Here is a 13296-nt window from a genome sequence, read left to right on the forward strand (position 1 = left end):
CCATTATTAGCCAATCCGAGTCTCCACTCAACCGGAAATCCAACACTGGCAGCGACTACTCCGTAAATTACGGAGCTCCAGACCTAGAGAAGAAAAAGCTGAGACATTAGCAGACTGGATAGGCAGGTGGTAGTAGTTGATAGGAAGAGAAGATGGTCCAACGGGAGCAGGACTAGGACGAACGGGTTTTGTACCAGAGAGGAAGGTGATAGAGGGCCTCATCCACGCAACCCTGGGTCAGTGGACTCTTCAAGAGCTGACGCCGGGGAGCTGCCGCCGAAAAGGGTCCAATCACACATGCCTAGCGAGTTGCAATCTGAAAATATCCCCGCGATTGAGTCCATCATCCCTATTCCATATCTAATGGATGGTGACACAATTCGGATAAAGAGGTCAATAAATTGGCTGAATCTGTGCTACAAAACCGCACCATTGAGTTGATTGGCCCGCTGTCACTGATGGGAAATTGATCTGTATGGGTTTCTCAGCCCGCCGGGGAGGAGGGCCTAGTAGTAGTAAGTAGAAGACAGCCATGCAATGATGCATCCATCTTCTGTTTATAAAGAATATGCGGGTGGTTGTAGAGCCATGCCCGGGATCTTTCGGTGAAGGCTCAGCAGTCTTGAATAGCTGGAGCGTCTGATTGGGGCGAAGAATGAAAATAGGTCAACAACGATAGTGACCAGGAAACCACCTGCTTCTTTGGGAATAGAGCCTCAGGCATCTTTCTAAGCGCAGTCGAAATGAGGGCTATTCACTATTATCGTGTGTGTAATACTGCGATATATGTCCAGTGTATTGATATTGACAGGGATTTCATCTCGCATTTGGTCTCAAGCTATTCAATCTTGCAATGCAACCAACTCCTACGGAGTACTGTCTATTTAATCTATCTACGCTTAGTGTCTTCGAGATGCAACCCTCCTTCCATTTTTTGTCACAATGTTGATGTTGATCCAGTCCCATGCATACACAAAGTCTCTCATGATCCCTCCATGTGCAGAGTAATGTCAGTAGTAGAATATCTTTAGCATGTGCTTTGGCGCATGTGATCTTCCCACCTCCATCAAACTTTTTTTCCCAGGCTCGGATCCTATTCTAGGAGTTTTGACCGTCCAGAAGAGCGACAATGCAGGATGCGTTATCACTGCCCGCCTTGGTCTTCCTCGATGCAGCAGTGGTGACGACTTCCTGAGCGATGTCGCAAGCTCTCATTCCACGCATAGAAAGCTTCATCACATGATGGATCAACGTCGCATCATCGACATGGTCGCTGACGCCGTCCGACACGACGACTACAAGGTAGCGTCGATCTGCTGAGAGCGACACTCGAGTCATGTGCGGTTCTACGGACAAGAAATTCCCTCGTCTTTCTGGCGCTGATGAGCTCGAAGACGCCCGTCGGGTTTTCAAGGATGAATATTCGTCATTAACGTTATTGATGGGGTTCTTATACTGGAGATCGCCCAGTGCTCGGGACATATTCAAAGTACCTAGGGATGATTCCATATGCCGACGGTCAGCAACTCTGTCTGTATGGGCAGAACAATCTGCAAACCATCACATACCTATGCGTGCAGTCCCACTCCTCATATTGACAGCACCTCCGGCATCTTCAATTCGAGCCTGTTCATCAGGAGCGTCAGGTTTGTGAGCCTTCGAGAGTCGTCGCTAGTACCGCAGTCAGCACGATTACTGATATTAACTCGAAGATCGGCAGTTTGCGCTGTTCTCACGCACGATTTGATATGGATGGTCGGATATGATATCGCGTTCGGCCAGGATGACGTGAGAGTCCCCAAGATTGGCTACAACGAGATCCCCCTTAGTGAGATTAACGAAACATAGCGCGACTGTGGACCCAGACATAGCAGGTTCGGTGGTCTGGTTCTTGAAGGTTTCCAGTAGTATGGCGTCCTCGTCAGCCAGCGCCCCTCGGATTGCCGCTTCATAATTGCCCTGGTCGAATTCGGGTCGTTTTGCGAGTAACAGATGCAGGTTCCGGCTGGCATGTTCTGAGACAAGTTCGGAGCCACTAATCAAGGATAAGCTTACATTCCCTATCCTGGCACCGTTGGGATCCTTACTGCCCGTCATAGACCGCAAAGTAGGTGAGTTTGTCATCTGTCTGGGAAGGAAATTGATCTGGTAGAACAAACGTGCAACGATCTTCCTGGGATGGCCGACCTCCTTGAGACTAAAAGTCGCATTCTTAGCTACCACACAAGGGTAACCTTACAGCATTGGGGTTCCTCTTACTTGGCCTGCTCCAGCATCAAACAAGAGGAGCGCATCTGAGGTGGACAGAATAGTATTTCGGAACATCTGGTGTCACAGTCTCCCAACTTATGGCGAGAACTCCTGGATCAGGATAACAGACAAGATATGCACTTGGATAGCTACTCTTGTAATATGACATCTATCCCCTGGCATCTTTCAGGCGGACAAACTGTGCCCAATGTTTGGGACTTTACCGGCCAAGTGATGGAGATTTGACATCATGAGGCCATTTAGTATCAATCATTGCTCAGCCGTCATATCATGCTCATTTTTGAATGGCCACTCTTGTTGTCAATCCGTGGGATTAGGATTCAAAGAAACGATGGCATACTTGAGCCATTAGCATTGGGGGAGATACTAAAAAGACCGGCCGTAATCCATGAGTGACCATAAAATTCCTATACAGAAGAGCTTGAGGATAGCAACAAACACAGAAAGTCTCCTACATTCGATGGTCTGCTCAAAGCAAGATCCTTGTTGTTCTTTTTAGATCCAGAATCAAATATGCTGGCAATGGTAAATTGGTCTGATCAATCCACAACCGATAGTCGACCGCGGTGGAGCACGAGCCACTTCTTTTCCCCAAGTGATTTGCCCACATGTTTCTGCCGTCATACAGTATTTTGTCTCTGCTCCCTATTTGATCTTCGGACACATCCACGCATCCCTTCCTTCGACTGTTCTGGACCTTCATCCTCCGGTATGGGCTGGGTAGGAGTGGTGACGCTTCTGGCGACCGCATGCTATTTGCTTTATCGATATCCTCCAGCAGCATGGAACCAAGAATCTTTCATCCCTCCGCCTCAACGGCCGGAATCAACCTCCGGTGCGACGCCCACAACGCCCTCCTCAGAAGATGTGAATACACCAGATGATGCTTCGGAGGCGTCAAAGGATGCAAGTGGGGATACAGGAGATTTGCAGTCCACCCCCAAGGCGTCAGCAACAAATGCGCCCGCGCTCGATGTCCCAACCCTGCAGCTTGCCAGTGACGACGACCAGGCTGACAAGGCAACTGGGACACAAAAGCAAAATGACCGACAGCAAACTACAAACAACTCGGCGCAACCGCTGTCAGCTTCTACACCTATCACCTCAAACGGAATAAAATCGATCCCCATGCCGCCTCCACAGAGCACCGCAGCCAGCACCTCCTCCCTGATGCCGCCCCCTCCCCCTCCACGCCTACGCCCCTCCACACAGCAGAACCAGCAAGCACAATCCTCCTCCTCCTCCTCTTCCTCACTATCTCCCGGACGCTTCCCCCCACGTCCCAGTGCAGGCAGCTCACTCTCTCCGCCACCATCGGCCGCCGCCTCCTTGCGCGTGCCACCGGGTAGCCGCCCCGCAAGCAACAACACCCTCGCGCCCATCTCCCTCACACTGAAACCCTCCAAGGCGGCGAAGAAGGCTGTGCTGGAGCCGGGGTTTTCGCCGCTCGACTGGGCCGCGCTCACAGCGAACCCGAATAATAACTTGCGCGGAGCGAATCTGCCCCCGTCGCTCATTCGGGTGACACCGTCGATGCTGAAGGCGCAGAATGGGCGCAAGGGTCGCGATGCGTGGACGTCGTACCAAGGCAAGGTGTACAACATCACGCGGTATCTGCCGTTCCATCCAGGCGGCAAGGGGGAGCTGCTTCGGGGTGCGGGCAAGGACTCGGCGAAACTGTTCATGGAGATCCACCCGTGGGTGAACTGGGACGCTATCCTTGGGGAATGTCTCGTGGGTATACTCGTTTCGGGGAATGAGGTGAGCACCGACGAGAGCCATCTCGACGCGATGGATTGAGTTCTCTTTCTCGTTTTTACTTGCACATACTACACAATTTCTTAGACTCGCCGGGGGGGCAGAGGACTCGGGCTTAGAATTCCTCCCTACCCTGCTGAACTAGATACCCATAGAAGAGGAATAGCATGAAGTAATATACCAATCGAAGTATACTCTATAGACAATGCCCAAAACCAGCCTCTCACAGCTCATCATTAACGCCCTCGATCTTCACCAACTCGGTCTCAAAAATCAAAGTCGCACCGCCGGGGATCGGTCCAACCCCACGGTCTCCATACCCATACTCAGGCGGGATCGTCAGTGTCCGCTTCTCACCCACACACATATCCAGCAATCCTTGATCCCAGCTACCCACGTCCCCACGTCATCAGCACCCCAATGCCCATCCATATCCGACAAATAAAACAAGAGAAAGGTGGGGGGGGAGAGGGAGGGAAGCACTCACCCCTTGATAACCTGTCCCGCGCCAACCTTGAACTTCAACGGCGAGTTGCGGCTGTAACTAGAGTCGAACTCGGAGCCGTCGGAGGCGAGCGTGCCGCGGTAATGCATCTGCACCATGTCGCCCTTGGTGGTCTTGCGGGTGCATTCGACCTCGTGGGTTTTCTCGATGCCGAGCTCGGCGGAGAGGGCGAGGGTGGTGAGGGAGAGGAGGAGGGTGGAGAGGAGAGGGAGCTGCATTTTGTTTCGGGTGCGTTTTGTTTGGTCTGGTGAGGCGGACGGTTGGAAGCAGGGATTGCGGTCGCGGAGTTGATGTTGTTGTAGGGAGTAGAATTGTTGAGAGATGGATTGAGAAGAAACGTGGTTAGATGGATGGATGCGGAGATGGGGCTTGGTACTCCGTAGATAAGTCCGTAGGCTGTAAGTCTACTCCGCAGACGGGATGTTGAGTGTCAGGGGTACAAGGCATTGCACAACGTTATTATTGGCTCGACGTACTTCGCAGTAATCAGACTGGACGTAGGAATAGATAGATATTGCCAGCTAGAGCTTTTATATTATCTAAATAGAATCTATATACAATGCATAAAGACAGATAAAATATGATTGACATGAAGCTTTAGTTAACCCGAACCATGATCATGCCCATTTTCCAAGCAACGCCATCAGCAATGCACCCAGACACAACAGCCCAAACGCCGCAAGGACATTTTGAATAGGAGCCTTGCGCATCGAAGGGCTGAACATAAATTCGTGCGCCATGAGTTCCACAAGGGCCGTGTAGATGAGAATACCGGCCGAGATGGAATCGAAAACTCCGTTGACAATGAGAGTGGTGTAGCCTTCCGGAGGGTAGCTCTTGCGCACACCCAGGCCGATCGCAATGGCAATTGGTGTGGAGATACCGTACGCAAATCCCAAAATATAGGGGGTGAAGCGTTTCGATCGTGGCCAGAGTGTCATTGCTAGTCGAGAACCCAGACCCAGGCCTTCGAAGGTCTGATGAAAGACCAGGACAATGTAAAGAGTGACAAATTCCTCTCCGGATACCGCCAAGGTCAAGCCGATGAACACCGAATGGAAGATGATGCCGAATTCCAGGATAAAGATAGATGTCAACTGAGCCACGTAGTCCTCGATCGAGTCCTTCTTGCCCGATTCAGGGTCAGGATGTTCGCGGGAGTGACCCAGATGATCCTCACCCGGAAGGTGGCTCTTAGGGTCCACTGTCGACGCGGGACTATCTAGACCATGATCCGAGGGATGGTCGTGGTCTATTTCATGGGCATGCCCCTGACCAAAGCGCGCGTACCGCATCACCATCAACTCCACGAAGAACAGCACTACGATGGTCATGAGGATGATGCCCTCCGCCCAAGAGTATTCAGTAATGGGGCCCGTCAGGCACTCATTGGTCAATGCCTCCTCCGCAGGGGCCAGAAGATGGATGAAGGCCGTGGCAATGATGACACCGGAGCCAAAGTATTTAGCCACGAAGAACGCCCATCTGGGAAATCCAGATTTGCCGAGGTTTCGCGCAAATACTGGAAAGATAGCACCGAACATCGAACCGACCATGATCACGAAGATGGACGATATCCGTAGGCCCATCCGACCATCATACTCGTTTCCGGTATCGCAAGAAGGGGTGGCACCCGTCTCTGGGTCCCGCACGAGGAGAGTATGAAGGGCCTGCATGGCTGTGTTTTGTGTGACTCGTGATGTCGAATCAGCTAAAATGAATCTAATCGAGAAAGATGTCGTCTCACGATCTCAGATTCAAAGCAGCACGGACCAGCCTTGAGGTGTGCAACGAGTTGAACGAAAGAGGAAGGAGCACAGATCAAATAAATACTGCGGTGGAAATATTGACCGGGAGAGAAATCCAATCAGTTTCAGGTAGATAGATAAGAGGTTGGACAGATGATCTTGAGACAGAAAACACGTGGGAGAAAGCTTGAATGCCTGTCAACGACTAATGCGTGCAAGATTGCGATGATCAAAGCAAATCCGAGTGCTCAATTCCTCTGAACTGCCGTCTTGTGGTTCCTTGGCTGGCGTTCTTTTATACTGCCAGTTTATGCGAACAGGGCGCCAACAAGGTGACAGGAGTCGGAAATGACAGTCCTCAAGGTCCCTACAAGATCCACGTCAAAGCAGGTGCGTGGGTTGCTTAGCCTGTCATGAGAGCGACGCCAGTCTAGGTGATTTGTTGTGGGTGTACTGGCGAGCAAGACGGTAGCAGGGATCTAGTGTCCACAGTTGAGGACCTTTGGAGCAAAACTGCTGAGAGACCTCAAAGAATCTGGATTTGCAATGTCTCACGGTAGATAGTTAGATTGCGATGTGTTTGCGCGATTTCACGGTCTGCTTGGTTTACGATCTACCGGAGAGACCAAACGGGAACCCTGTGAGAATGGGAGCTTGATAGCAAGAAAAGTCGACAGGCACTCGGGAATAACGGTATGGATGGTTGGTGAGGGTAGATAATAGGTAATGGGTATAAGTCGAGTCAGTCCATGGTGACGAAGAATTGGGGGGGAAGAGACACTCTCCCACATCACACTTAATCATCTCTGCTTGAATTCCTCCCAGCAGAGGGGTCCTGAATGAGGACCTTGGGAGAGAGGGCAGATGCCACCAAGGGCCGCTTCGAACAAAACAACGTCAGGACCGAACCACTCAGAAAGAGTTTTTCGTTCTGTCGTGAGGACCTTGGGAGCATGTCCACTGCCATTTCCACGCGGTCTGATTGGCCAGGAGCTGCGGCGAGATGGGCCTCGGTCACGTGTAATTTTCTGCGCTGCAAGGAGCTGTTCAGATCGTCGCATGCTGGCAAACGTGGTACAAGAATGGCATGCAAGGAGTATAAGTCTCTCTCTACCCGGCTGCCAAGGGGTTAGGCACAAGGCAACATCCTGAGAATTATCTGAGGTTGTCAGACCAACTGTCGTGATCTGGTCAGTGGGAAATGTGTACCAGAGACGTGGGGGTCAACTTCGGCGGCTGTATGAAAGGCGGTGTGCGGCCAAATGGAGGGGTTGGGATCAATAAGTAGCCGCCGAGTTGAGATAATCGTCATCTTATCTGAGTACATTATTCATTTCACGGTCTTCGCGTATCAAGAATGTCAAGTAGCTTACTGGAAGTGCCTTGAGATTTGGGCACAAGAGATTTGTGGTCCATCGAGTTATGGCGGTAATAATGGAGACACCATGGCCAATGCATCTTGATTTAGACTCTCGATCTTCCGACGAACCCAAGGCTCCAAGCAGCGGCGCCTTGATCAGGAAAGGGACCAGTGACCACCCCTCCATCTTTATCTAACACTATCTATTACTATACAATGTCCTTTTTTAAAGTATCAAGCACATACGACCATAGGGTGTGGAGAACAGGGCTTCCCGTCCGCTCAGCTGTACTTAAGCCACACGCCGGCCGGTTAGTAGTTGGGTGGGTGACCACCAGCGAATCCCGGCTGTTGTATGTTTTTTTTTTTTTTACCTTTGGTATCTATCTACACGGAAAAGAGATTCATGAGCTCATTAGGTTCTTAAGATTACAACTGAGTTTTCCGTAGACTTAATGGCAGCATGGCTGGGGTATGCGAGATTCTGATAGTCGATTATAGGTTTCGTCTTCTCGCTTGATCGAAGTCTATGAGGATCAGACCATCGCCTGTGCGTGGTCGATTAGAGGGAATAGCCAGTTTTGATAAGTAATCATTCTCGGATCCTATAGGCATTAAGGGCAATAGTAAGAGTCTAATAAACACGACTACGATATACTACCACTACCGAGTGGTTGTTCATCTTCATTGGTAGCTTGGAAGGGAACTGCTCACAATATATTTATTCATGGCCAGAGCTTCCTCAGTGAAGATGGCTTGGCACTGAACCACTCTAACCTCCGTCAGACTACGTGCTAACCTACCCATCTCTGCTAAAGTACATCACCTTGACAAAGTTTGCGAGTAGAATCAATCCGCTCAAAATACCCATATTGATCATACGTTACCTGCAGGAAAGAGATCATTCTCTCTCTTTCTCCCTCTCCCTCCCCCTAGTCACCAAAGCGGTCATCCCAACCCATCCCAGCATAGAAGCTCACACCTGCATGTGACGTCAATCCCTCCTGAACACAACATGGCACCTATTCGGCGATACCTTCGAATCAGCAAATACTCGGTCCTCGAATGTCGCATCTACCTCGAAAATCCCTCAGATACACGGTGGCTGCTGGACAGCCGAGACCCCGTCCTCCCACGGATCTTCGCTGCAATCCGCCCCTTGATTCTGCCAAAACTGCGCGAAGAAAACGAGAGACTTTACGCGAAGAAGAAAGGGAAGCCAGTCAAGGATGTTATAGCCGAGGGTAAGACGTGCTTTGCTGGGCGAACGCGGAGCCATTGGCTGACTCTACAGACGATTTCGAGGTCGCTTTATTCCTTCGCGAATCTCGGACGCGTCACACGCTTCTGACTCGGCAGAAGGTCTTCGAGGGCGCTGAGAACGAATCGGACATCCTAACCAACCGATCTGGGAAAGAAGACACACAAATCCTAATCGAGAGCGATGGCGAAGCTGATACGAATCTGCGTGATATTCCTCAAGCGGCTGGAGGGGAGGGCAGTGCCAAGCGTGGTCGTGAGATGAGTGAGCAGATCGAGAGCCCAGGCAGCCACCGGACATCAAAGCGGCGAAAAAATGAGCAGACACCGGAACCGCCACAAGGTGGCAACGATGACAAGAAGTTACGGTTCCGTACACAGTACGAGGGATTCAACATCTACGGCTGGACCCTGTGTCTGCTGGTGACGCGGAAAGGGGCCAGAGCTAGACTCAGACCTGCTGACTCGGGCATCTCACGACAGGTTCTGATGGAGGAGTGGATTTCCACTCAGGCGCAAGGAGACGTGGATGAAGAATGAAGTGCGTCTGGTGACTTCCTGGATTTCCTTCGTACCGAGGCATACCTCACACAATCGTGTTCTTGGGACCTGTATTGACAGTGGAAGGTATCGAGGGCAGGCCCCTGTCATTCCCCGCCACCGATTCGTACGAGAAAAATTCGATGAAGGCAGTGGCGTTACCTTGGCTACACATATCGTTCGGTACCTGCCTGCTGTTGTCCAACAGCCAGGATCAGGTCCATTGAAGTGTGCTGAGGCTTCTACGGCCGGAACCTACATTTGTTGAAATCAGAGACCAGTAGCTTCAGGCGTGTCAGGTGGTTACTTAGTTCCTGTGCGACATTTTGGTTACGCCGTATGCCCTTGCAGGCAGATCTTCATGATTCCTGACCTGCCATCATTGCACGACGGAAGCGTGACCTTTGCTGCGCTTTCTCTACTTCAGTTGGCAATTTCAGCTGTGTCGGAAGACCAAGACCAACCTTTCAGTCGAGCGGCCGCCACTTAAGGGATGATGAACCTCGATGCGGAATCGTTTCAGACAGGGTTGCAGCTGGTCACCTTAATGTGTGGCACAGAAATGGTCATTTGTTGGTCGAGTTTCAGACAGGGGTTCACAGTGGTCTTATAAACAGTCAAACGTACCATAGACTAGTAGGTTCCCAAGCCTCCTGGAACCCCGGATATTTCCGTGTTTCATCCATGTCAAGCCACATCACCGAGATAAAGCTTGTCTGCTGCCATGGATGCCATCCACAGCCATGCTCTTGATACCCCTGACCAAACAGAACTAAAGTTTGGACTCCTGGCTTGGGTTAAGTCAACTTTGAGATTTGAGACATTGACCTTCAAATTTTTTGTGCTTTGATCGCAGGTCAAATTAATCCAGGATGACTCTCTAATTGAATGCCACACTGTTGATCTAGGACAGCTAGTCAACATTTGTATCATCATGCTGTCGCTGTCTATGTGGAGAAAAGGGGGATATGTGAATCTCTGTATTTGGAATCCCAATGACAACAGGGAACCGTTGTGCTCAACAAGTAACAACTGCGGCAGAACAAGATGGTAGACCACCCAGTTTTGTCGCTCTTGGCCAAGTCGGTGAAGTCCCCAGAATTTCAACTGCGGCCAGTAGCCAATCCTGGCAATGGGGTTTGCCGATAACGGGATCTACCTAAAATCTCCCTCTGATGATCCTGAGTCTCCGTTGCTCAGAGGAAGAATGGTGGGGTTCTGAGGATGATATTAACGCCTATATTTCAAACTGTAGAACGATGTACACTGTTAGGAAATCGTTGAGACGCAGGAGCTATTGCGACTTGCAAGCACAAGCTGCAGAAGCCTGAACCTCCCACTTTGACATCATGGAAACAGGAATCGAAATACTCCATCCGTGATCTCCGTCTCTTGAAAGTTGAAACTCTTACACAACCATCTCCTCCAAATGGAGTCACGGGTGGATCTCTGTAGAATTTAGGTAGTCTCGTGATCAGCATAATATTAGCATTTTAGCACGCAGCAGCTAATAGCTAGCCTGGCATCTAGCACCGTTTGGGGTGACTACTGACATACTACGGACTAAAAGCTGAACTACTCTGTACAGAGTATTCTATTTCTATATCCATAGTTCCGTCCAGAGTATGGACTACTGAGCGCTAAGTTTGAGGAATCTTCGGAGAATCAAAGAGAGACGCCGGAACCGAACGGACTTGGCCGTGTGTTTCTGCGGTACGGACTACGGAGTCACTAACGCAGAGTAAACCATGGAACCAGAGGCTTCCAGAAACATTCTAGGAGGAAAGGGAAAAATATGGATAATGGAATAATGGGAGATCTGGAAAATCGGGGGACCAAACACTATCTATTCCACCATTCTCGGTGGAATTATGGGTATCTTGTCATCAATTCTTCCACTCCACAATTCATACCGGGGAATTGCAAATAAGAGACACATGACTCGGTAGTCGGTTGCAAGGTATTCATGCTTCAACCGTATAAATGGCGCCTTCAAAGTCAATAAAAGTGCTTGGGAATCCATGACAATTTGTCATTATCTATCTATTCAATTGCTAATTGAGACAAACGATATCAGATAGATAGCCCTAATTACTGCCTGTTAAGTTAGCCGCGAGGATAAACTGAAGGTTGTTAGAGTGTTAGGAACATATCACTTAGCACTTAGCGCTTAGCACGTTCGCTACCGAGTTGATATGAGAGTTCTATCGACGAGATACAGAGTAGATTCCGACGAAACACTTTCTACCCGCTGATTTCGCGAAGTTGCCGTGGTACTCCATCCAGTGACGACAGATTGTTCGCTTATAGTGGCTGGTTACCCTCTGTGGCGAGTTAGTAGGTGTCTGCATAGGCCAGGAATTGCAATAGCCGACATCCCGTCGTATCCCATCAGATCCCATGTTGCGACCTGCTCCTGCTTGATTGATGGGTTTTCCTGAGCAATCTTTACGCAATACGGACAGTCCCATAGTAGACCCGTTCGGAGCTTCAGGCCTAACCCATTCAGCCCTCAACAGGCGAACGAAATACACCGGATTTGATCCCAGTGTCAATCTAACTCTCAACGATGCGGAATGAACCCCCCAAGTTTTGCGCTCCGAGTGGAGATCTCATTTTATTCTTGTCTTGAACTCCACCTGCGCAAGAGAGAAACTCGGTTTTTGCCATGTGTTTTTCAGAGTTGCTCCTCCCTTTTCTGCTAAAGAATCGGTCCGCTGTCTCCGTACTCCGGTCGCTTTTTTTTTTTTTTTTTTTTTTTTTTTTTTCTTTCTCTTCTCTCTCTTCATTATTTTTTATTGTGTTTTCTTTCCCTACAAGTCTACAACATCCTCCCCCTCTTTTGTGTGTGGGGTCCACTAGAGAGCCAAGCCACAGTCTTTGTCTCAGACATTGAGAAGCGGATTTTAACTAGGATGAGGCGATTTGCCTACTATGGAGTAGTCAGTACTACAACGTTGTACCAGAAAGTCGGGGACTCCAAAAAAGAAAAAAGAAAAAAAAAGTTCTGAGCTCAACAGCACTTTTCCAATTGTAGACCCCGGAGTCGTTGAGGATGAGGTGAGGCTGTCAGTCGTGACTGTGAGCTTTGTTTTCTCTGGTTGACCAACCGGTAAACTGATTGGACTCTGCCCGACGGAATACATCCACAATAAATTACTCCGTGGTCCGTACCTGATTGACTTTGAGCTAGTACCTAGGTAGTAGGTAGTAGGTACTAGACTACTGTAGGGACGACTAAACCGTACATGCATGCATGCGAGTGGCAACCTGCAGGCGCAGCCAAGCAATGCTTGCAGGAGACCTGCTTAAGCACAGCACAGTAGGTACCTAGAACCCTTCGTTTCATATAGAGTCAAAATCGAGAGACCACCGGCGATGAAACCGCACATCGATTGGGGATCGACGAGCGAACCACCGACCGCCATACAGATCACGGATCAATAGAGGACAAGGTCAAGAATCTTCCTCTGGAATTAGGATGAGTTGGGTGCAGAAGCCGCAATATAGACGTGCAGGTGCGACTATTCCCTTTTCCATACCTCCAAGGCGAACCGTGAAGATGCTGCCGAAGATCCCCCCCTGTGCCGTCTTGCAGACAAGGGTTCAGGTCGCCCGATTGACCACTTAGCAGGGATAATTTTTTTAGAGTCAGTTGCCTTGACATGTTAACCTGTATTTAGTAGTCCTGTACCCATGAAGATTGTCCTAAGACTATTTATTGATTTGAGTATGTTGTGCACGGATGTCTGTCAGTCGACTCGGGGAGGATCTAGTGATGTTGCATTACATGATCCTACTCCTACATACCAAAGGGGCCGTGGAGTGTACATACCGACTGCAGACTTTGATAT

General features: G+C 49.8%; 5 protein-coding genes across 5 annotated transcripts, besides 3 other annotated features; 2 read left to right on the plus strand and 3 right to left on the minus strand.

Annotated features, from left to right (window-relative positions):
* Window positions 1-1098: 1098 nt before the first annotated feature.
* ACLA_090630 (PP2C family serine/threonine-protein phosphatase) lies at window positions 1099-2325 on the minus strand (the record flags this gene model as incomplete). The annotated part of the gene is made up of 5 exons (XM_001272795.1): window positions 1099-1493; window positions 1569-1671; window positions 1741-2035; window positions 2088-2197; window positions 2260-2325. 5 exons carry the CDS (start codon window positions 2323-2325, stop codon window positions 1099-1101), a joined length of 969 nt encoding a protein of 322 aa, XP_001272796.1.
* Window positions 2326-2982: 657 nt separating this feature from the next.
* On the plus strand, window positions 2983-4071 carry ACLA_090640 (cytochrome b5-like heme/steroid binding domain-containing protein; the record flags this gene model as incomplete). Its single annotated transcript, XM_001272796.1, has 1 exon — window positions 2983-4071. The coding sequence occupies one exon, from the start codon at window positions 2983-2985 to the stop codon at window positions 4069-4071; it is 1089 nt and encodes a 362-aa protein (XP_001272797.1).
* Window positions 3502-3524: a microsatellite.
* A 181-nt stretch (window positions 4072-4252) lies between the features above and the next one.
* fkbp3 (peptidylprolyl isomerase family protein FPR2) lies at window positions 4253-4752 on the minus strand (the record flags this gene model as incomplete). Its single annotated transcript, XM_001272797.1, has 2 exons — window positions 4253-4418; window positions 4517-4752. The coding sequence occupies 2 exons, from the start codon at window positions 4750-4752 to the stop codon at window positions 4253-4255; spliced, it is 402 nt and encodes a 133-aa protein (XP_001272798.1).
* A 399-nt stretch (window positions 4753-5151) lies between these two features.
* zrfB (low-affinity Zn(2+) transporter ZRT2) lies at window positions 5152-6210 on the minus strand (the record flags this gene model as incomplete). Its single annotated transcript, XM_001272798.1, has 1 exon — window positions 5152-6210. One exon carries the CDS (start codon window positions 6208-6210, stop codon window positions 5152-5154), a length of 1059 nt encoding a protein of 352 aa, XP_001272799.1.
* A 2337-nt stretch (window positions 6211-8547) lies between these two features.
* Window positions 8548-8576: a microsatellite.
* Window positions 8577-8657: 81 nt separating this feature from the next.
* On the plus strand, window positions 8658-9442 carry ACLA_090670 (uncharacterized protein; the record flags this gene model as incomplete). The annotated part of the gene is made up of 2 exons (XM_001272799.1): window positions 8658-8886; window positions 8937-9442. 2 exons carry the CDS (start codon window positions 8658-8660, stop codon window positions 9440-9442), a joined length of 735 nt encoding a protein of 244 aa, XP_001272800.1.
* Window positions 9443-12180: 2738 nt separating this feature from the next.
* Window positions 12181-12209: a microsatellite.
* Window positions 12210-13296: the final 1087 nt, after the last annotated feature.

This window comes from Aspergillus clavatus, genomic scaffold (genome assembly GCF_000002715.2).
Source record: "Aspergillus clavatus NRRL 1 1099423829798 genomic scaffold, whole genome shotgun sequence".
Lineage (NCBI taxonomy): Eukaryota > Fungi > Ascomycota > Eurotiomycetes > Eurotiales > Aspergillaceae > Aspergillus > Aspergillus clavatus.